This window comes from Hyaena hyaena, unplaced genomic scaffold (assembly GCF_003009895.1).
Source record: "Hyaena hyaena isolate Hyena2069 unplaced genomic scaffold, ASM300989v1 scaffold_235, whole genome shotgun sequence".
In the NCBI taxonomy this organism is placed as follows: domain Eukaryota; kingdom Metazoa; phylum Chordata; class Mammalia; order Carnivora; family Hyaenidae; genus Hyaena; species Hyaena hyaena.
In genome coordinates this window covers 451,369-472,864 of record NW_024080867.1, presented here as the reverse complement: position 1 = coordinate 472,864, position 21,496 = coordinate 451,369, and the positions used below count along the sequence as shown (strand labels likewise).

The window sequence follows — 21,496 nt, the reverse complement described above, 5'->3', positions numbered from 1 at the left end:
CCCAGGAGTCCAGGCCCCCAGCCCCTCCTCCCTCAGACCCAGGAGTCGAGGCTCCCAGCCCTCCTCCCCCAGGACCCCAGAAGTTGGAAACTCCCAGACCCCTCCTCCAGGACCCAGAGGTTACGCCCTCAGCTGCCACCTCCCTCTTAAACCCAGAGTCTATACCGCCCCCCTTCCTCTTCCTCCTGGACCCAGGAATGAGCGCCCCCAGCCCCCTCTCCATTCAAGTCTGGGGCCCACAGACATCACCTCTTTGAGTAGGAAGGAGGAAGCAGCAAAGGCAAAAGACCACCCATAGCGATAGTGGAAATACTGCTCAGAGCTGCTGGGCCGGTTCATGACCTCGTCGTTGATGCTGGAAATGTAAAGAACCAAGCCCACAACCAAGGAGAGTCCTGGGGGAGCAGAGGGTGCCCTTGGTCCATTAGCAGTGAATCCCTTGCTCCAGCCCCAGCCCCTCCCCTGTATCATTGTCGCCCCCTCCTGCTCCCTCCCCTCTCCTCCCTGCAGGGTCCTGAACTAAATTCCATTTTTTTGAAGCCCCTTCTGTGCTGGGCCTTGGCTGGGTGCAGGAATCCCAGAGATGAATTAACTTCCTCTTCCCACCCCACCCCTAATCTGCTGTCCAGGAGCTCACAGTGCAATTGGGGAAGGCAAATATGGACATCAGCCAATCATCACACACACGGTGATATGCGCAGTAAGGGAAATAGTAGCACAGAGTTCTGTGGGTCCAGAAGAGGCACCAGCCCATGTAGGTGAGGGGTAGGGGCAGGGGAAACCAAGGAAAGCTTCCTGGAAGAATGGCCTTTGTCTAAGTCCTAAAGGATGAGGCCTGGGAAGACGAGTACACAACAGACAGAGGAAACAGTATGGGAAATGGTTGGAGGGGGAGCATTGAACTGCTCCGTCCATGTAGCCACAACATGGGCCACAGCCACAAAATATGAGGCCAGAGAAGGGGGCAGAGACACAGCCATGATGGACCTCCAACTGAGGAACTTGATGCCAAGAGCACTAGGGAGCCATGGAAAGTCTGGAGCAGAAGAAGAGGATCAGATCGGAGTGTTCAGAGAATTTGGGGGATGGTTGGTTTTTGGAAGACATTGGAGGGAGAGAATAGTTGTGACCTTTCAGGGGAAAAGGATGAGGCCTGGGTTCAGACTGTATGAATAATAATAATAACAACACCAATAATAATAATCAATAACAGCTGCTTATATAGGTCTTACTCTGTGCCAGGCACTGTTCTCAGTGACATTTAGGTATTAACTTATTCTTGTACGGCCTCACACCTAGAATAAATCTAAATTCCTTCCAGAGTCTACACCAAAGGTCATCAACTATGGGCCATGGGCTAAATCCAGCCCACATCCTGTTTTTGTATGGCCCTCTGAGCTAAGAATGGCTTTCATAGCATTAAATTGTTGGAAAAGAAAGTCAAGAGAAGAATGATATTTTGTGGCATGTAAAAAGTATGCGAATTTCAGTTGGCAGTTCCTCAAAGTGGTAAAGATAGAATTACCACATGACCCAGAGATTCCTCCACTAGGGATCTCCACCCAGGAGAATAGGAAACATATGTTCACACAAAAACTTTGCATGAGTGTTTGTAACAGCGTTCATAATAGCCGAAAAGTGGAAACAGCCCAAATGTCTATCAATTAAATGGATAAACAAAATGTGGTATAGCTGTATAAAGGAATATTATTCAGCCAAAAAAAGGAATGACACACTGATGTACACAGCCACATGGATGAACTTAGAAAATAAACTTAAGAGAAGGAAGGCAGATGCGTGCTGTATGGTTCCATTTATATGTGATGTTGAAAATAGGCAAATCCATAGACAGAGAGAGTAGATTAGCGGTTGCCAAGGAATGGGGTGGATGGGAGATTCTGACAGGCTGTTGTTAAAGGGTATGAGGTTTCTTTCTGGAGTAATGAAAATGTTGTGAAAACGGGTAACAGAGATGGTTATACAACCCTGCAAAAATACTAAAACCACTGAATTAAACGAACTTTATGTTTTGTGGATTAGAATATCTCAGTTTAAAAAGTATAAGAATTTCGGGGTGGCCTGGGTGGCTCTGTCAGTTAAGCATCTGACTCTTGGTTTCAGCTCAGGCCATGATCTCGCGGTTCATGACATGAGTTTAAGCCCTGCGTCGGGCTCTGTGCTGACAGAGTGGAGCCCACTTGGGATTCGCTCTCTCTGCCCTTCCCCAGCTCATGCTTTCTCTCTCTCTCTCTCAAAGTAAATAAGCTTAAAAAATAAAGTATATGGGGCGCCTGGGTGGCTTAGTCAGTTGAGCGTCCAGCTTTCGCTTAGGTCATGATCTCGCGGTTCGTGGGTTCGAGCCCCGCGTCGGGCTCTGTGCTGACTGCCAGCTCAGATCCTGAAGCCTGTTTCAGAGTTTGTGACTCCCTCTCTCTCTAACCCTCCCCTGCTCACGCTGTCTCTCTCTCTCTCTCCTAGAGATAAATAAAACATTAAAAAAATAAAGTATATGAATTTCTTTTTTTTTATTTTTTTTAATGTTTTATTTATTTCTAGGAGACAGAGAGAGACAGCGTGAGCAGGGGAGGGTCAGAGAGAGAGGGAGTCACAGACTGAAACAGGCTCCAGGCTCTGAGCTGGCAGTCAGCACAGAGCCCGACGCGGGGCTCGAACCCACGAACCGCGAGATCATGACCTAAGCGAAAGTCGGATGCTTAACCGACTAAGCCACCCAGGCGCCCCAATAAAGTATATGAATTTCTAATGTCAGGGTCTATAAATAAAATTTTATTGGTGTACAGCCACACCCCTTTGCTTCTGTGTGGTCCGCACTCACAGTGGCAAGGTTAAACACTTGTACAGCCTGTAGAGCTGAGGATATTCATTAGCTGGCCATTTACTGAAAAACTTTCCTGACCCCTGGACTGGAATGCATACAGCATCTGAGCCTCACCCCCCTCATCCCTGGTCAGTTTCTCTGAGCTCCCTCTACTTAGATCACATGACTCTCTTGCTCTTCCTTGAACTTGGGCAGTTTATTTCTGCCTCAGGGCCTTTGTTCTTGCTGTTCCCTCCAACAGCAGTGTTCTTCCTCCAGGTTTCTCCAAGTCTCTCTTTCACTTCATTTACATCTCTCCTCCCTTGTCACTTCTTTAGAAGGGTCTTCTTTGAGCTCCTCGTTAAAAAAAAAAATGCTCTTGGAGTGCCTGGGTGGCTCAGTCAGTTACGCATCTGACTCTTGGTTTTGGCTTAGGTCATGATTGCATGGGTTCATGAGGTCGAGCCCTGCATTCGGCTCCATGGTTACTGTGCAGAACCTACTTGGGATTCTCTTTCTCCCTCTCTCTCTGCCCCTCCCCTGCTCTCCTCTCTCTGCCTCAAAGTAAATAAATAAACATTTATAAAAATTCTCCTTTACTCAGAATAGAAGAAATGGAAACTGTGAAGTGATACTTTTTGTCAACCACCGGGTCACCAAAAGTTAATAAGCTTCACGACATGTTCTTTGGGTGAAGCTGGGGAAACAGAAGCTCTGATGTGTTGCTAGTGGGTATGCAAAGTGGCCCGGGCCCTGTGGAGGGGGATCCGGCTGAATCTAACAAAACCATACATGTATCTGTCCTTTAAATCAACAATCTCACTCATAAGATTTTACCTTGAAGCTATCTGCCCAACCACATGGAAGCACATACACACACACATGTTAATTCACCACATTACCCATAACCACAAAACACTGGAAATGACCTAGATGAACTTACATAGAGGATGATGTAAAACATCACAGAGGACTGTGCTGCTGTGAAAGGAGAATGAGAATGAGAATGTCTCTGTGAACTAGTGTGCAGTTCATTGAGAGTTCCATACACTGTCACTCAGTTCAACAACAACAACAAAAGAGCAGTGCACGAAAGAATATACAAGTATACGAAATGCTAGCCTTTAAGACAAAAAAAGTACATAAAATGCATATGTGTATCTGTTTATTTTTGCAAAAAGAGACATGGTAAGGAAAACAGAAAACAAGGTTGATCACCTACAGGAGGTAAGTGAGAACAGAAGGGAAGGGATGGGAAGAAAGTGGTGTTTCTGATTTTTGCATGATCTTGACCCTTGGAACAATGCTAATGTTTTATAATTCAAAAGATAAAATCAACAAGAATGGGGAAAAACCTAAAATTGAATACAAACAAAAATAAATGATGCTAAGTTTATTTTTTTTTAAATTTTTAATGTTTTTATTTATTTCTAGGAGAGAGAGAGAGAGAGACAGCGTGAGCAGGAGAGGGTCAGAGAGAGAGGGAGTCACAGACTCTGAAACAGGCTCCAGGCTCTGAGCTGGCAGTCAGCACAGAGCCCGACGCAGGGCTCGAACCCACGAACCGCAGGATCATGACCTAAGCGAAAGTGGGACGCTCAACCGACTAAGCCACTCAGACGCCCCATTGATGGTAAGTTTATATCAAATGAATAACATGACCTCAGGAGGGAGTAAAAGTATTATTCCAAGTGACTTTTAAATACAGTACTTTGATTATATATTTCACTCTAAAGACAAAAGATCGGGGCGCCTGGGTGGCTTAGTTGGTTAAGCGTCCGACTTTCGCTCAGGTCATGATCTCGCTGTTCGTGGGTTCGAGCCCCGCATCGGGCTCTGTGCTGACTGCCAGCTCAGAGCCTGGAGCCTGTTTCAGTCTGTGACTCCCTCTCTCTCTGACCCTCCCCTGCTCACGCTGTCTCTCTCTCTCTCCTATAAATAAATAAAACATTTAAAAAATAAATAAAGACAAAAGATCTACAGAGAAATCTTGAACCTTAGTGGATTTTTTGGGGAGTGGTCTAGAGGTAGCAGTTCTTAAGCCGTGTAGGATTGAGCAAACATGCAAATATACTGATATTTAGGGAGCTGGAATATTTCATTCTGGAAAAAGGGAGACACAGATGATAAGAATGGAGTGAGGTGAGGAAGAACCCTGGGCTGTCAGTATAGACTTCTGTTTTGCAAGCACATGATTCCCCAGGTTGTGTCCTGAAGCATCCTAGCAGCAGTAACACCCCAGCAGCAATGAGCACGCTGAGCATCCAGGGTTTGGTCTCTAATATCATCCCTCACTAAATAAGAAGCTAGGGCTTCTAGAAGAAATAGCTAATTTGAAGCCGGGGGGAGAGACAGTAAAAGTATACTTGTGCTACAAAGGAAGGGAATATGCAAAAAATGATGGGGACATATCAGAAAAGGATCCAGTGACTAGTTTGAAGGGGGTTCCTGGGGCACCTGGGTGACTCAGTTAAATGTCTGACTTTGGCTCAGGTCGTGATCTCATGGTGTGTAAGTTTGAGCCCCCCATTGGGCTCTTTGCTGTCAGTGCAGAGTCTGCTTTGGCTCCTCTGCCCCCCTCTCTCTGCCTCTCTCCCATTAGTGCTCTCACTCTCAAGAACAAATAAATATTTAGGGGTGCCTGGGTGGCCCAGTCGGTTAAGTGTCCGACTCTGGCTCAGGTCATGATCTCATGGTTTGTAGGTTCAACCCCCGCGTCAGGCTCTGTGCTGACAGCTCAGAGCCTGGAGCCTGTTTTGGATTCTGTGTCTCCCTCTCTCTCTGCCTGTCCCCTGTTTGCACTCTCTCTATTTCTCAAAAATAAATAAACATTAAAAAATAATGTTCATTTTTGAGAGAGAGAGAGAGAAAGAGAAAGCGGGGGAGGGGCAGAGAGCGAGAAGGAGACACTGAATCCGAAGCAGTCTCCAAGCTCTGAGCTGTCAGCACAGAGCCCCATGCGGGGCTTGAACTCACAGACCATGATCTCATGACTGTGGGACCGCGAGATAGGCTCAGGTGGTGATCCTGAGGTTTGTGAATTTGTGCTCTGTGTCGGGCTCTGTGCTGACAGCTCAGAACCTGGAGCCTGCTTGGGATTCTGTGTCTCCCTCTCTCTCTGTCCCTCTCCTGCTCACACCCTGTCTCTTTCTCTCTCTCAAAAATAAATAAAATAAAATAAAATAAAAGTAATAGAAACAAAAAAATAAATAAAAGCCTCCTTTATCCTAAAGGAACCTAACATACGATCTCAAGCAAGTGACCAAAACTAACATCACCAATAGTGGAGCAAATTGACACCATTACCTCCTGAAGTGAGCGTGCCAGTACTCCATTTACCTAGCATTCCTGCTGGAAATGTGTAACCTGAATCCACTCCTAAGGAAGCTGTGGGCATCCCACTAGACAAGTGGCTGAGCTCTTCAAAAAAAAGTCAACATGAAAGATATTTCTCTGTTAAAAAGGCACAGGAACTATATAAAAGATGAAAGGCAATGAAAGAGACAGGATGGGGACATACAAAGTATGCTCCTAGATTGGAAGCTGAATTGGGGTGGGAGGGAGGCAGAAACGACTATAAAAGACAGCATTGGGACCACTGGCGAAATCTGAATATGGGTTGTGTTTTAGCTATAATACTGTATAAATGTTAAACTTCCTGAGTTTGATTATTGTACTGTGGTTAGAAAAGGGAATGAATGCATTTGTTTTTAGGAGATACTTGCTGAAATATTTAGGGGTGAGGTGTTTGCAACTTATTTTCAAGTGGTTCCACCAATATATATATATATGTGTATACAAATAAATATATATATTTACATTTATATATATCTCAGATCCAATAGGGATAGAAAGAGAGAGAAAAGCAAATGTGACAAAATGTTAAAATTTGGTCCAAGTGAAGGGTATATGCGAGTTCACTGTATTATTTTTGTCCAACTTTTCTGTAGGTTGAAATATTTTTCCAAAAAAAAAAAACCCTCAATAAACTAGACATTACTCTTCAAATTACTTATTCATTAGAAAGAGGAAAATGTGCCTTTTCAATGAACAGCACTACCAAACTGATGGGATGTAAGAACACGGCACCTCTCTGCGCCTGCTTGCCCCATGTGCTTAACCTGGATCTAATAAAGCTCTAATGTAGACGTGCCTTCCAGGTTACAGAGAAAGGAAGCAATGAGGAACAGATCAAATGACACTATGGAAAGCAATCAACCAAATCTAGGGTGGGGGACCCTCAATACTACTGACAACTTGGTTTGCAGTCTTCAAAAGGACCGTGATGTGGGTCAGGCTGGTAACACTGCATCCAGTGATCATCCTTAACATCCCAGAAAGAGAGACAACCAGATATTATTATGTCTCTACATGCAATGCAGTAGGATGTAAACAGCACCACCTATGTATGAAGTATTTTTTTGCCACACACAAACACACACACACACACACCCCAAAAGAGAAACCCATAAACCTGGATTAGATCAATAGTTTTACAGGTAAACACAGGGATGAATGAGTACACCACAACATGAGGGGAAAAGGAAAAATCTGGGAAGTGGGAATTCTGCAAGACAAATGACCAGATTTCTTCAACAAATAAGTGGCAAGGAAAAAAAATAGGAGAGAGACTATTATGGATTAAAAGAGGCTTCAGAGATCTATCAGCTAAATGCACAAGTGGAATTTGAATCCTGATTTGCAATAAACTAACTGTAAAAAGGCACTTATTTATGAGAAATGTGGGGAAAGAGAACCCTGACTAGATATTAAATGATATTAAGCAGCTATTCTTAATTGTTTGGGCATGATGGCTATGTTAAATAACAAAGTACTTATTTCTCAGAGATATACTGAAATATTTGTGGGTAAAAGTGATTTAATGGCAGAGGCTGGCCTTAAAATAACGTAGTGAAGTGCAGAAGGGAGATACGGCAGTGGGACTAAAAAAAGATTCGCCATATGTTGGTAACTTTTTGAAGCTGAGGGAAGGATACACGGGATTTCACTTATTTATACTATTCTTTCTGTATTTTTATAATGAAGTACATTTTAGAAGTCAGTGTTGTAAAAAAAAAAATAGTGGGGGAACTAGTCTAGAGTAAAAGAGATATGAACTAAATGCTGTGTGTGAACCAAGATTGAATCCTGGTTTGGGGAGGGGAGCTATAAAAAGCATTCTTGAAACAATGGGACAGTCTGCAAGTGGAATAAATTATATTATGGAATTACTGTAAGATTTCTTGGTGTGATGATGGTGTTGTAGTAGAATGCCCTTCCTCTTAAGAGATGCATACTACAGTGTTTAGATGCCCATAACCTAATTTCAAATGGTAACGTCCCAGAAAAGCATGAGGATGGGGGAGAAAAATAGGAGGGTGGAGAAAAAGAGAGAGAAAGAGAGAGAATACGGCAAAACATCAGAAAAGTACAGGATTCAGGTGGAGGAAGGTATACAATGCTCATTGTACTATTCTATTGATTTCAAACTTTCCATTAAAAAAGTGGACTGGGGCGCCTGGGTGGCTTAGTCGGTTAAGCGTCCGACTTTCGCTTAGGTCATGATCTCGCGGTTCGTGGGTTTGATCTGTGCTGACTGCCAGCTCAGAGCCTGGAGCCTATTTCAGAGTCTGTATCTCCCTCTCTCTCTGACCCTCCCCTGCTCATGCTGTCTCTCTCTCTCTCTCTCTCTCCTAGAAATAAATTTTAAAAAATTAAAAAAAAAAGTGGACTGATTGGGCGTCTGGGTGGCTCAGTAGGTTAAGCATTGGACTCTTGGTTTTGGCTCAGGTCATGACCTCACAGTTGTGGGACTGAGCCCCACGTCAGGCTCTAAGCTGATAGTGGGGAGTCTGCTTGGGATTCTCTCTCCTTCCCTCTCTGCCCCTGCCCTCTCAAAATAAATACATAAACTTAAAAAAAACTGGAGTGGGGTGCTGAGGTGGCTCAGTTGGTTAGGCATCTGACTTTGGATCAAGTCATGATCTCATGGCTGGTGGGTTTGAGCCCCGCATCGGGCTCTGTTCTGAAGCTCAGAGCCTGGAGCCTGCTTCGGATTCTATGTCTCCCTCTCTCTCTCTGCACCTCCCCCACTCGTGCTCTTTCTCTCTTTAAAAAAAAAAATGTAAAAAAGATTGGAGTGATTGAGATAATGCCCCCCATCACTCTCCTTTCCCTGTCCTTTTTTTTTTTTTTTTTGGTCCCTTTTATTACTACCTAACATGTAATTTGTATCTGTAATTGTTTCCATCATACATCTCCCCCACCAGGATGCTCGGAACCAGCCTACCTTGTTCCCTCTTGCATCCCTACCATGTAGCACAAAAATAAATACCAGTTGAACAGATGAGTATACTTGCCAAGCAACTGGAGCTTCTAGCAAAACTTCTAAGTTGCTTCCTTTTTTGAATCCACTCTAAATCCCCTTGTTCCTTCATTTCCTCTAAGAATTAACTTTTCCTTGCTCTGAACATCCATAGCACTTTCAATTTCTAGAATTTCATAATTTTGTTATTCAAGAAGAGTGGGCCCACAAAGTGTTTTGTGGTGGCAAAGCATCTGAGATAGATCCAGAAAGATGAGCAGGCTTAAAGAAAAGAAATAGCAAAGGAATCCTACAATGCATACTCACTCAAGTACCCATGTCCCTGGTACCCTAGTCAGGTACCAGGGGAATCATCCTGATTTTACTCTCTCCCTCTCTCTCATCCATGAAAGATTGTCAGTCATCAGGGCACCTGGATCCCTCAGTCGGTTAAGTGTCTGACTTGGGCTCAGGTCATGATCTCCCGGTTCATGGGTTTGAGCCCCGCGTCGAGCTCTGTGCTGACAGCTAGCTCAGAGCCTAAAGCCTGCTTTGGATTCTGCGTCTCCCTCTCTCTCTGACCCTGCCCTGCTCATGCTGTCTCTATCTCTCTCTCAAAAATAAATAAAACATTGAAAAATTTTTTAAAAAGATCGTCAGTCATCAAGTCATGTCCATTTTACTTCCTGAATCTCTCATAAATCAAAACCCCTTCTTGTGGGGTGCCTGGGTGGTTCAGTTGGTTGAGTATCCAATTCTTTTTTTGTGTGTGTTTATTTTTGAGAGAGAGAAAGAGAGCACAGTAGAGGGGCAGAGAGAGAGGGAGACACAGAATCCAAAGCAGGCTCCAGGTTCTGACTTTGTGGGGCTTGAACTCACAAACTGCAAGATCATGACCTGAGCCAAAGTCAGATGCTTAACCAACTGAGGAACCCAGGTGCCCCATAGTCTTGATTTCAGCTCAGGTTGTGGTCCAGTGGTTGTGGATAGAGCCCCATGTTGGGCTTCATGCTTAGTGTGGAGCCTGCTTGAGATTTTCTCTCTCTCCCTCTGCCCCCTCCCTTGCCCTCTTTCTCAAAACAAATAAACAAAACCTTCTCATAACCACAAACCCTCTGGCCCAGTTAAGGCTTATTGTCTATGCTTATACCATTGCTACTAAATCCTTACCTCCCAGCTTTAGGTACTAGTTTTTTCTAAAACCCATACAAGCTCTAGCCTTCTCTTGTCAAAATTCTTCCTTGGCTCCCTGTTGTCCACAGGAGAAGATTTTCATTCTTCGGTCTGACATCCCAGATTCTGCAATCTGATTCCTGCTAACCACCTTAAGTTCATGTTTCAGATTACGGTTCTAAACGACAGACATCTCCATAAGGCGAGTCAGGAGCAAAGGTTGATAAGGAAACAAATATTTCCCAAGAGAGAATTTTTATGAGTTCTTTTTTTGCTTTTGTTTTTGTTTTTAGTAATTAAAAAATCATGTAAAAACAATAGCAAAAGTTATTCTCATCAATCTTTCTACTTCCTGGATATTTTATAGTGGCTCTGGTTCTCCAAAAATAATCTTTTCCCTTTTTTTCTTCTTTCCTCTTTTTCTCCCTCCTTCTCTCCCCTCTTCCTTTCTCTGTAATCCAACTCCCACTNTGTCCCTTTTGCAAAGACCCAACAGAGCTATGGTCTCACCTTCAGCCACTTCGTTCTCCCTAAAGTCGTACATTAAGGGTCAGAGAAAGGAGTCAGCAGAGGACTGTCCCTCTGTGTTGGTTCTCCAAAAATAATCTTTTCCCTTTTTTTCTTCTTTCCTCTTTTTCTCCCTCCTTTCTCTCCCTTCTCCTTTCTCTGTAATCCAACCCCCCCCTCCCCCCCCCCCCCCCCAACCTCGCCCCACATCTGTTTCAGAATATCACCCTAGGCAAGAATTGCTTACATTCCAAGCTGAATACAGCCCGGCCTTAGAACAATAGGGTTTCAGGACCATGGAGAGCTGCATATGCGTCTACCTCTGCCTTCGATGCTTTCTAGGGCATTATCACCTGCTGTGAATTCCACCTCCAAACAAGGCACTATTCTCTCTTCACTTGAAAAATTCTCTCTCACCCTTTCAGCTTCATCTACTCAGATGTCACCTCTTCTTGGAAGCCCTCTCAGGTCCCTCCCCCGCCCCCACCACCCTACTGTATCAAGTTAATGCAGCTTCCCCTTTCTCAGAATGTCTTAAGCTGTCCTCATTATTCATCCTTTATACAGATATTTCAATGTGTACGTTGTAGCAGCTACTCATCTAGGCTCTGCAGACACAAATGAGAGTGTTTGTAAATGTCCATGTATTTTGGCGGGTACATTTTGGTAGGAGGCAGGAAGCAACTAAGATGACAATAGCAATACGTGCTATGAAACAAATATAAAGTGTGCGATGTGGTACATAGTATAGTGGGGGCAAGGCAATATTACATACTGTTGCCAAGGAGACAAACTCTGGAGAGAGAAAGTTCAAGCCCTTTAAGTACCAGGAGGAAGAAAGTTCCAATCATGAAGGGCTAATGAGTGCAAAGTCCTCATGTGGGGCTGAGATGAGCATTTTCAAGGAGAGAAGGAGGCCAGTGTGGCTGAGGTTGTAAGCAATTGAGAGAATGTTAGTGGGTTAGGAAATGAGGTCAGAGATCTGAGCAGTAGCCAAATCATGGATAACCTTGTAGGCTAACATGGGGAGTTTGGATGTATTTTAAGTGCAATGGGTACCCATTGAGCATTGAAGGGATTTAAGCAAGTGTGTAGTTTTGATTTGATGGGTAATTGGGGCTGTTTTGTAACTGACTGCATGTGAGCCCTTGCTTAGGATTCATCCACGTCTTCAGTGCTCTAGAGGTGCAGGGTCTGGCATGTAGGATGTCTGTGTAAATGTTTGATGAACAAATGAATGAGCAGATGCATGTTGAGGGTCAGGGGTTAATATGGGCTTTGCCTGGGAAGCATGCTTCTTATGACCTGGAAAAAGAAAATCAATGACATTCCAGCCTCCTCCCTGCTTCTCTTACCAACATATCCAGTCAGTCATCTGGTTCCATTGATTTTTCTGTCGATCTACTTCTCTGTCAAAGTCATCCAGTTGCCTTTATCTTTCCATCCCCAGCCCAGCTCAGGCCCCAGCTGCTTTTGCCCAGACCGCTACATAAGCTGCCTCCTTGGTTTGCCAATTTCCCTTCTCCCCCCACGCCCACCAGTCCATCCCACAGTCGAGCCCCAACATGCTTCCTGAAAGATGCTTAACAACCAGATGTGACACAGTCCCTCCCTTGCCCCAAAGTTCCCACCACTTTCTCCAGAATGCCAAAGTCACCATTTACCAGCCCTCAGGCAAATAACTCCTGTCTCTCTCTCTCTCCAAGTCTTGGCTTCCTCACTGGGAACAAGAGGCAGTTGGACTAGATTATTCTGTCCCCATATCTAAGAAGCTGGCACTATTTCCATCCTTTCCTCTTTTTTTAAATTTTTAATATTTAGTTATTTTTGAGGGACAAAGAGCAGGGAAGGGACAGAGATACACACACACACACACACACACACACACACACAGAATCCGAAGCAGGCTCCAGGCTCCGAGCTGTCAGCACAGAGCCCAACATGGGGCTCGAACCCACGAACCATGAGATAATGACCTGAGCCCAAGTTAGTTGCTTAACCGACTGAGCCACCCAGGTGCTCCTCCTTACTTCTTCTTTTAAATCTCCTTCATTTTTATTATTTTTTTAGAAAAGCCTTTTATTTTTTATTTATTTTCTTATTTTTTTAAAGTAATCTCTACACCCAACATAGGGCCTGAATTCACCTGGAGATCAAGAGTCCCACATTTACACAGTCCCTCTGCTGACGGAGCCAACAAGGCACACCATTCTTTGTGTGTGATTTTTAATTGTGGCAGGGCAGTACAGTGCCACAGTGAAGGCTTGGGTGGGGAATCCTGCTTCACTATGGAGCAGGTTCACCTCTGAGCGCTTCTGTTTCCTCAGCTGGAAAAAGAGAATCACAGTGGCATCTGCCTTACAAGGTAGAGAAAATGAAATAACTTAACCTGCATAAAGTACTTAGGACTTCCCCAAAACATGGCTCTCCATAAAGTGTTTATTATTTTGGCTGTTGCTGTGATTAGTACCATGTATATATATGTATGTATGTTTGCACCAGGCACTGGCTCAGCCCTTCACATCTATGATCTAGACTAGGGGTTAGCAAGCTACTGTTTGCTCTAGAACCTGTTTTTGTATGGTTTGTGAGCTAAGCGTGGTTTTTACATCGTTAAATGGTGAGAAAAACAAAACGAAACAAAACAAGAAGAATGTTTCATGGCTCAAATATTACATGGCTCAAAGAAAATTACATGGAACTCAAATGCCAAGGTCTATAAATAATATTGCTGGAGGACACCTGGGTGGCTCAGTCAGTTAAGCATCTGCCTTTGGCTCAGGTCATGATCTCACAGTCTGTGAGTTTGAGCCCCATGTCAGGCTCTGTGCTGTCAGTTCAGAGCCTGGAGCCTGTTCCAGATTCTGTGTCTCCCTCTCTCTCTCTCTCTTCTCCACTCACGCTGTGTCTCTCAACAAATGAATAAACATTAAAAAAAAAAAACCTTATAAATAATATTGCTGGGATATAGCCACACCCACTGCTTCACCTCTGATTGTTTTAACACTATAACCCTATGGCTCAAAAGCCTGAAATAGGTACCATTTGGCCCCACACGGGCTCACTGTCCCCTAAGATTTGTCCTCTTGGGGCGCCTGGGTGGCTCAGCTGGTTAAGCGTCTGACTCTTGGTTTTAGCTCAGGTCATGATCTCACGGTTTCATGAGTTCGAGTCCCATGTTGGGCTCTGTGCTGACAGTGTGGAACCTGCTTGGGATTCTTTCTCTCTGCGCACCCCCACCCCCTGCAGCCCGCCACTTGCACTGTCTTTGTCTCAGTCTCTGTCTGTCTGTCTCTCTCAAAATAAATAAACTTTTTTAAAAAATTGAAAAAAGATTTGTCCTCTTGACAACTCCATACTGTAGCCCATGAAGTTAAGGCGAAGAATTTGAATCCAGAGTTTTCTAGGTTCACAGCAGCATGAACTGTCAGTGACTACACCCCAAAACCTTGAAAGCACATGACCATAGTCTTTGAAATGAACTCAAAGAAGGGCTTCAGGGAGCAGACTTCAATCTCCCCAAATTGCTCTATCACTGTATCAGAGGCCTGACCTCCAGCCACTACAGCACCATGGACCCTCAGCCTGATCTTGGGAAGACGGGTCCTGGGGCACTACACGAGCATGAGCTGGGTTTTGGGTTACAACCCCCTGTATGCTGACTACCCTGTCACTGAGCTACGCTACCCCTTCTGTGAACAGCAAACCACAGGATTCCCTTCTAGTGTTTGGGGTACATTGATAAAAGTGACTACCCTTGCCCTACTTCCTTGCTCTCCAGGACACTATTTTTCCATATGAAAAACGATGAGACCTTTCCGCTCTGACACTCTGGGATGGTGATATTCTCTGTGCCTTATTTTAGCTCAGTGTCTGGCTCCACATGCCATGATTCAAGTTTACAGGCAGGTTGCACCCTGCTTTCTCTGGAAAAGGTCTTGTCAGGTTAGGCTGGAGGCAGGGTGGGAGGCAGGGAGACAGCTGGCTGAGGAGCAGGGAGGAGATTGGGGGTATTCAAACATCCATCTTCAACTATTCGCAGAGCCAACGCTAAAGCGGGATCCAAGTGCAGGCCCCAGGGGACAGAATGGAAATGAGACATATGTAGGCTTTGTTCATAAAATATCAACTGAATTAGAAGGACCCGAAAGGAGTTTAACTAAATTATGTTGAATTAATTTGCGCCAAGTTGAAGAACTGAGTCAGAATGGACTGGGGTTGGTTGGACCAGATGGATGAGTTAAATGTGCTAGGGCCGAGCTGACCTGGGCTGAACTGAGCTGAGATGGACTGAAATGGACCAGGCAAGGCTGACATTGGAGGAGGGTAAACCTGAGAGAAAACTCTGCTGGGGACCTCAGGACACTTGGTCCCCCGGCACCAGCTTATTGCTGGTGTCTTGGGCAACTCCCTGTACAGCTGTGGGCCCCAGTGCCCCCATTTTATCAAGTGAGTGCTAATAATAACACTCCCTGGCAAAGATGTTATGGGAAGGGTGTGAGATCACCTGTGCAAAAGTGCCTCATGTTTCAAAAGAAGAAACAAACAAATATTGAAATGTAGCTAATGACATGCATGGTGACATATTTAGAGTGAAATGCATGGACTTTTTTCCTTGAACTGCATAAAGAAAGAGAGGTGGATTGATGGATGGGTAGAAATAGAGAGAGATGGACAGATAAGGGACAAAGCAAGTCCAGGAATACGGTAATGGTTGATTCTACGTGGTGGGTCCAAGGGTGTTCATTCCAAAATTCTTTCCACTTTTCTGTTTGAACATTTTTGGAATAAAATATTGCACAGAAAATAAAGAACCTTATAATATGTGAACTGCTAAAATATCAGGAGTGGTTAAAAAACCCAGCCTCTGGAGGCAAAAGGTGTGAGTCTGAGTCCCAGCTCTGTGTCACTGCTTGTATGGACCTGAGCAAATGACTTCATCTCTCTGAGTGCTTGTTTCTGCATCTGTAAAATGGGGCTGTTAATAGCATTTACCTCACTGTGGGGAGTATCAGAACAGAGCCCACACCTAATTAGCACCCCATAAACATTCGCTATGATTTGGGCCTCCCAACAAACTGTGAAGTGGGTGCTGCGATCTCCATTTCACAGAGAAGGAAAGTGGGGCTCAGAGAGGTTCTGCAACCCCTCCAGATCACACAGCAAGGAAGCAGCTTTCTTAATGGAGGAAGGACCGCGGGTTCCTGGATCCAGAAACAGTTCCCCAGCCCCTAAGTCCTCTCCGTGGGCTCACCGGATAGAATGAAGAAGATGCCAGAAACGAAGGCCAGAATGGTCCTCTGTGGGCGGATGTGGCCGATGTTACTGATGACGAAGGCTGTGAACACTAGGAAGAGACTGACCATGGGGAAGGGGGTGGCTGTGCGCACCGTCTCTGAGAGAGGGGTAAAGGGAGAGACAGGGGGTGAGGAGAGACTCTGGGGGGACGACACCTTCCCATTCCCCCTAACTCTCTACTCCCCCCATCCCCTCCCTTGGGTGGCTCCTCCCCTTTCCGGCCCCCTCCCCCTTTCCCGTACTTCCGCGCCGGCCCAGGTCCTTCACCCAAGCCCCACCCCTTTTGGTTTGGTCCCACCCCGTTCCTGTTGACTCCACCCACTGCCCAGGCCCCGCCTCGTCAGCCTGGAGGGTTGTCACCTCCCAATCTCTGCCTTCTTCCAAGCCTCCACGCCTTCCCTTCCACCCCACCTCTTCCCTGGAGCTGCCCTTTCTCCCTGGACTCGCCCTGTGATCCTGCTCCCCCCCCTTTGCCTAGGCGCCCCCGCTTCCCCTCACTCAGAATATTCTCCGTGTTTTCCGTCACCAAGTTGATCTCCGGTTCAAGGAAATACTCCGAGGCCACACAGCGACCCTTCTCCCGGCCTGGGGGAAAACAAGAAGGCTTTGAGGCCTGGAGAGGCAGTGAGGGGCAGGGGCCCCAGTGCGGGGACGCTGGGATGGGCGTGTGAGGTTAACCCAGGGGTTGCTGTCTGTCAGGGGGTCAGGGAAGCGGGGCGGCAGGAGGCAGGAGCTCCTCTTTCATGCTTCCCCGGAAACCCACGGATGGAGGGCAGGGCTGGATCCCTACAGAGGATAAGGGGTGGGGGGTGCGGGGGTGCAGGATTCCTCGGAGGGCCTCTGTGGCCGCAGGGAGGCGGGGGGAGCATGGATTTTTATTTTGCCTGTTCAACCCTGGAACCGTCCAGGAGACCAGGACTGATGGACTCGCCAGGGATTAGGGACCCTGGGATTGTGTGAGCATGGGGGCTGTTAGATCCAGGAAAGAAAGGGCTAGACATCGGCTCTCCAGGCAGAAATCTGCCTCTCCAGGAGAAAAACAGGATCGGATTCTGGATTTCTGGAACCCAAGGGATAGAAGCACGGATGAAGACTCTCGGGTCCCAGGCAAGGCAGGGACAGTTGAATGGAGGGCAGGTGAGGTCTGTACCTGCGAAGAAGCAGACTCTCCAGAGGCCAGCATGCAGGGCCATCTTGACCTCCGTGGTCTGGTTCTGTGGCAGCACCGTCCCCTCCTCCATGTACAGCCAGTAATCAGTGCTGACCGCGATGCCCACGAGCAGCAGGCCACACGCACCAAACACGCTGCTCAGCAGGGTCAGGGCGCGGCTACTGCAGTGACTCATCCTCAGCGGCGGGGGGCGCCCTGCGGGGCCTGAGTGAGGGTGGGAAGCTGCAGTCATGAAGAGCCCTGGTGGGACTAACTAGATTCCCCAACCCCATGCAGCCACCTGGACACGGGACCCAGGCTCTGACTTCTGTGGCCCAACCCATGACCCCATTTCTGGATTTGAACCAGTGACATCAACTGTTGACCTTCAACCCCAGGCCTGGCCTTCCCACACCGACACTTGTGTTCTGGATCCTGATGAGAGGCGCCACACCAGATCCCTAATCCCAAAATAAGATTTTCAGCTGTAGCCTTCAGCCCAGATCCAGAGACTGGACCTTAACTTCAACCATGTGTCTGGACCTGGGTCCCAACTGTCATGACTCTGACTACAAACTCAACTTCCATATTCTCAACACCAGAACCAGGACCTCCAACCCTAACTTTATGCCCTGACCTGAGGCCTTAACCCTGGACAACAACCCCCACCAGCATCCTTAACCTTGAGCCTGGTCCCATGACTCAAACTATTACGCTGATCAGGCATTTCTTTTTTTTTTTTCTTTTTTTTTTTTTTTTCTAGGAGAGAGAGAGACAGTGTGAGCAGGGGAGGGTCAGAGAGAGAGTGTGTTTCATATTCTGAAATAGGTTCCAGGCTCTGAGCTGGCAGTCAGCACAGAGCCCGACGCGGGGCTCGAACCCACGAACCGCGAGATCATGACCTAAGCGAAAGTCGGACGCTCAACCGACTAAGCCACCCAAGCGCCCCCGATCAGGCATTTCAACACTAGAACCAAGCATATTTGCCTAATCCTGACTCCTGGTACCTTAATCCTTTTCTCTTGGACTCTGTTTCTATATAGTTACCAGAAATACCCCAAGTGGGTCACCAACAAGAAGAACCATAATTAAGGGTCCCACTAACCAAGGACGCACTAACTGAGACCTTGAGCAGAGGCTCCCACCTAAGTTAAAACCCTTAGACTCTCATCTTGACATTTAACACCCAATTCTGACACCTGGACCTTGACCCATGACCTTCTAAGTCTGATCCTGTGCCTTGACCTCAATTTGGTACCTCAATCTGAGATCGTGGCCCATGACTCAAGATGTAAGATTCTAGAACCCCCTCCATCCCAGATCCAGGTGGATTCACTTGGGATGCTGGGACTCCTCAAGCTGCTGGGTCCCAGAACACTGGGACCCAGAGACCTGGAGCCTGGATTTTGGCTAGAGGTTCCAGAATGTCAAAGCCATGACCTGGGACCCCTTCCAATCCCCTCAACTCAGTGCCCTAACCAGAGTACCCCAGACCATCTTTCAAACTAGGGATCAGTGCTCTGAACCCTAAAATCCCAAGCCAGGAAGTCCAGGAGGCCCCCTCATGTGCCACAAGGCCCCTCAAATTCCCTACCAGACATCCTGGATTCTAACTTCCATGCTAGGACTTCCAATTGCACATACAGCCTGAAATTCTGATCCCTCTAATGCTGGAGCCTCAAAATATGAGATCTCCAGTTCAAAGCCATGGCCTTCCAAATTCCAGTCATGGAGCTGGAGTTTTGAGCTAGGAGCCCCTAATCCTGTACTTCCCACTTTCTCCCCCCGCGCCCCCACGAAGAACTTTCACCTGAAGTGCACAATCCCATGATTTGGGGGACTCCACTCGGGATCCACATCCTATTTCAGCCAGGGACCTCTACATCCTTGAATACCAGTGATCCCCATCATCTTTTTTTTAACTATGAGGGTTAAGACCCCGAAGCAGTCCCCAACAATGCAGCCAAGACTTGAGACCTCATTTTCTTTCATCAGAATTCTTGGAGCCTTGAAACTCTGCCCCATGCCAATAAGGATCTTGGAGTCAGACAACTTTCATCACTAACCACCCCCCATCTCAGCACCCAGAGCCCTCACCCCCCCCACCAGACCCCACCCCCAGCCTACTGGAGGAGTCAGGGAGGCGAGTCTGGCAGAGCTCGGTCCAGCGTTTCCTCCCCCCCCCCCCCTCCGCTCAGCTCAGAAACAAGCATCAAAACCCCAGTCACCCTGACGGCCTAAGTCCCAGGTAGCTGACTTCAGCTCCACCTCCCCCCCCCCCACCCCGGGCTCCTTGGACTCCCAGCTGGGACCTTGCCCACTGACACCTTTCTCACTTCCCATTTGAAAACCCTCCTTCTTTGCTATTTCTCCTCACTCCAAATGGCCAGATCTCCTTCTCCTCCAGCCTTTCCTCCTTTGGGACCCTCCCCCAGGCCTGAAGCCACCTTCTTATCCTGCTTTATCGCAGCCTCTCCGGTATTCAGGATCCTTCGGATCCCAGGGGTCCCATTCTCCAAGCCCCAAGTCCAAACTCCGTCTCCCTGCAATCTCTTGAGGAACGTACTCCCCGTTCCTGGGGACCCCTTCTCACGTCCTGACTCTCACCGAGCCCGGGCCCTGCCCCTCACCCAGGACCGCCTCTCTCGAGGACCTGGCCTGCACCCTCCTCGGGGCCACGGCCTCTAAGACTCGGACATCAAGAGTCTAGCTGCCCCTCCAGGACCCCTCGGACCCGGTCCTCCCGGATTCCCTAGGCCCAATGTCCCCCCACCCCCCACTGCCCCCCAAACTCCGGCGTCCTGACCGCCAGAATCCCGCATCCCGGGTCCCTTCAGGGCCCTTTTAGCCCTAACCCCCGGCTCCCAGCCAGCTCAAGGGGACCCCCCACGCCTCCCAGGACCCTCCCCTAGCGCTCACCTCGCTCAGGGCTGGGCGGACGCTCCGGGCCGCGGGCCCCGCAGCCGCATGACCGGCCCCGCGGCTTCCCCCGGCCGCCGCCGCCGCCACCGGGGTCGCCGGTGCCCGCGCCCCCCGCCCCCGCCCCCGAGCCCGGCGTCCCGGCCCCCTCCCGGCCTCCCACCCCCCACCCCCCGCGCCCGCGGCCTCACTCGGCGGACGGCGCCGGGAGCTGGGACCGGCGGCCGCTCATTGGCTGCTGCGGAGGAGGGGAGGGGCGGGGAGGGAGCGGGAGGCTGCGGGGAGGGAGGGAGCTGGGCCTGGAGAATGGGGGAGGCAGGGAGGGAGAGAGAATAGAAACAGAGGCTGGGAGCCGGAGAGGGGCAGGGGCGCGCAGAGAGGCAGAGCCGCGGCCGAGGGTCCAGGAAACCCCGGGCCCTCGAGGCTGAGAAATGCTGAGACTCGCAGGTCTGGAGACTGGGGGAAACAGAGATGGCCTCAGAGAGGCAGAGAGAGAAAAGGAGACAGAGATCAGCTCCGAGACCCCCTCTGCCCTCAGGCTCAGAGGTTCTGGGGCTCTGCAAGTGGAGAGGTCAGAGAGACAGACAGAAAGAGGCAGGAAGCCGCTCGGAGGCCCTGGGCTTGGAGATGCTGAGATCCAGAGACCTTGAGCCAGGGAAAGAGACACAGAGAGAGAGACGGGGGGGAGAGAGAGACCCTGAGAAGGAGAGAGAGGAGGGACAATCCTGGGGCTCCCCTGAGCAGGACTGGGGCTCTGGCCAGGCCTGGGGCGGAGCCTGGGGTCTGGGCGGCTGGAGGAGGCGGGAGGGGGCGTCCCGGGCCGGGGTCCCTAGAGCAGCAGGCGGGCGCAGAGCGGAGCGGGTCCTGCAGCCGCCGCGGAGCCGGGAGCCGGGCCAGCCCCCCCCCCCCCGCCGTGATGTCAGCGGGGCCACTCTTAAAGGGGCAGGCCACCCGCCGAGGGTCGGAGCAGGGGCTGGGGGCCGTGGGCACAGCATGGGGGTACCACCACGGTGATGGGGGAGCCAAGGGGGAGCCCCAGCATGCAACTAAACCGAGCCCCGGGAGCCCAAGAGCCTGCAGAGACGAAGAGACGCCGGGGCTCCCCGAGGGAGCCCGCGAAGCTTCGGGGTTCTGTCCCCTCCAAACACACAGACACAGGCACACCGTCCAACCGGCCTGCCCCGGGTCTGGGACTACATTTTCCGTCAGCCCTGGCGGTGAGGGGGCCGCACTTGGGGTTGGGGGTGGGGAAGGGTCCGCCGCGGTGTCTGCTGGGAACTGTAGTCTGTTGGGACTTCGTTCCACCCCCCAACCCCCCCCCCGCCCC

At 48.6% G+C, this 21,496-nt stretch overlaps 1 protein-coding gene across 1 annotated transcript in view; it reads right to left on the bottom strand.

Moving 5' to 3' along the window:
* The window catches only part of CACNG7 (calcium voltage-gated channel auxiliary subunit gamma 7), a 20,882-nt gene extending 651 nt beyond the window's left edge, over positions 1–20,231 (bottom strand). The window contains exons 1-5 of the mRNA XM_039244221.1: positions 20,170–20,231; positions 17,251–17,475; positions 16,599–16,685; positions 16,057–16,197; positions 250–395 (exon numbers count right to left, since the gene is read on the bottom strand). Coding sequence (XP_039100152.1) covers positions 250–395; positions 16,057–16,197; positions 16,599–16,685; positions 17,251–17,446 — 570 coding nt within the window. The 5' untranslated portion in view covers positions 17,447–17,475; positions 20,170–20,231. The remainder of the gene's footprint in view (positions 1–249; positions 396–16,056; positions 16,198–16,598; positions 16,686–17,250; positions 17,476–20,169) is intronic.
* Between the last annotated feature and the right edge of the window lie 1,265 nt (positions 20,232–21,496).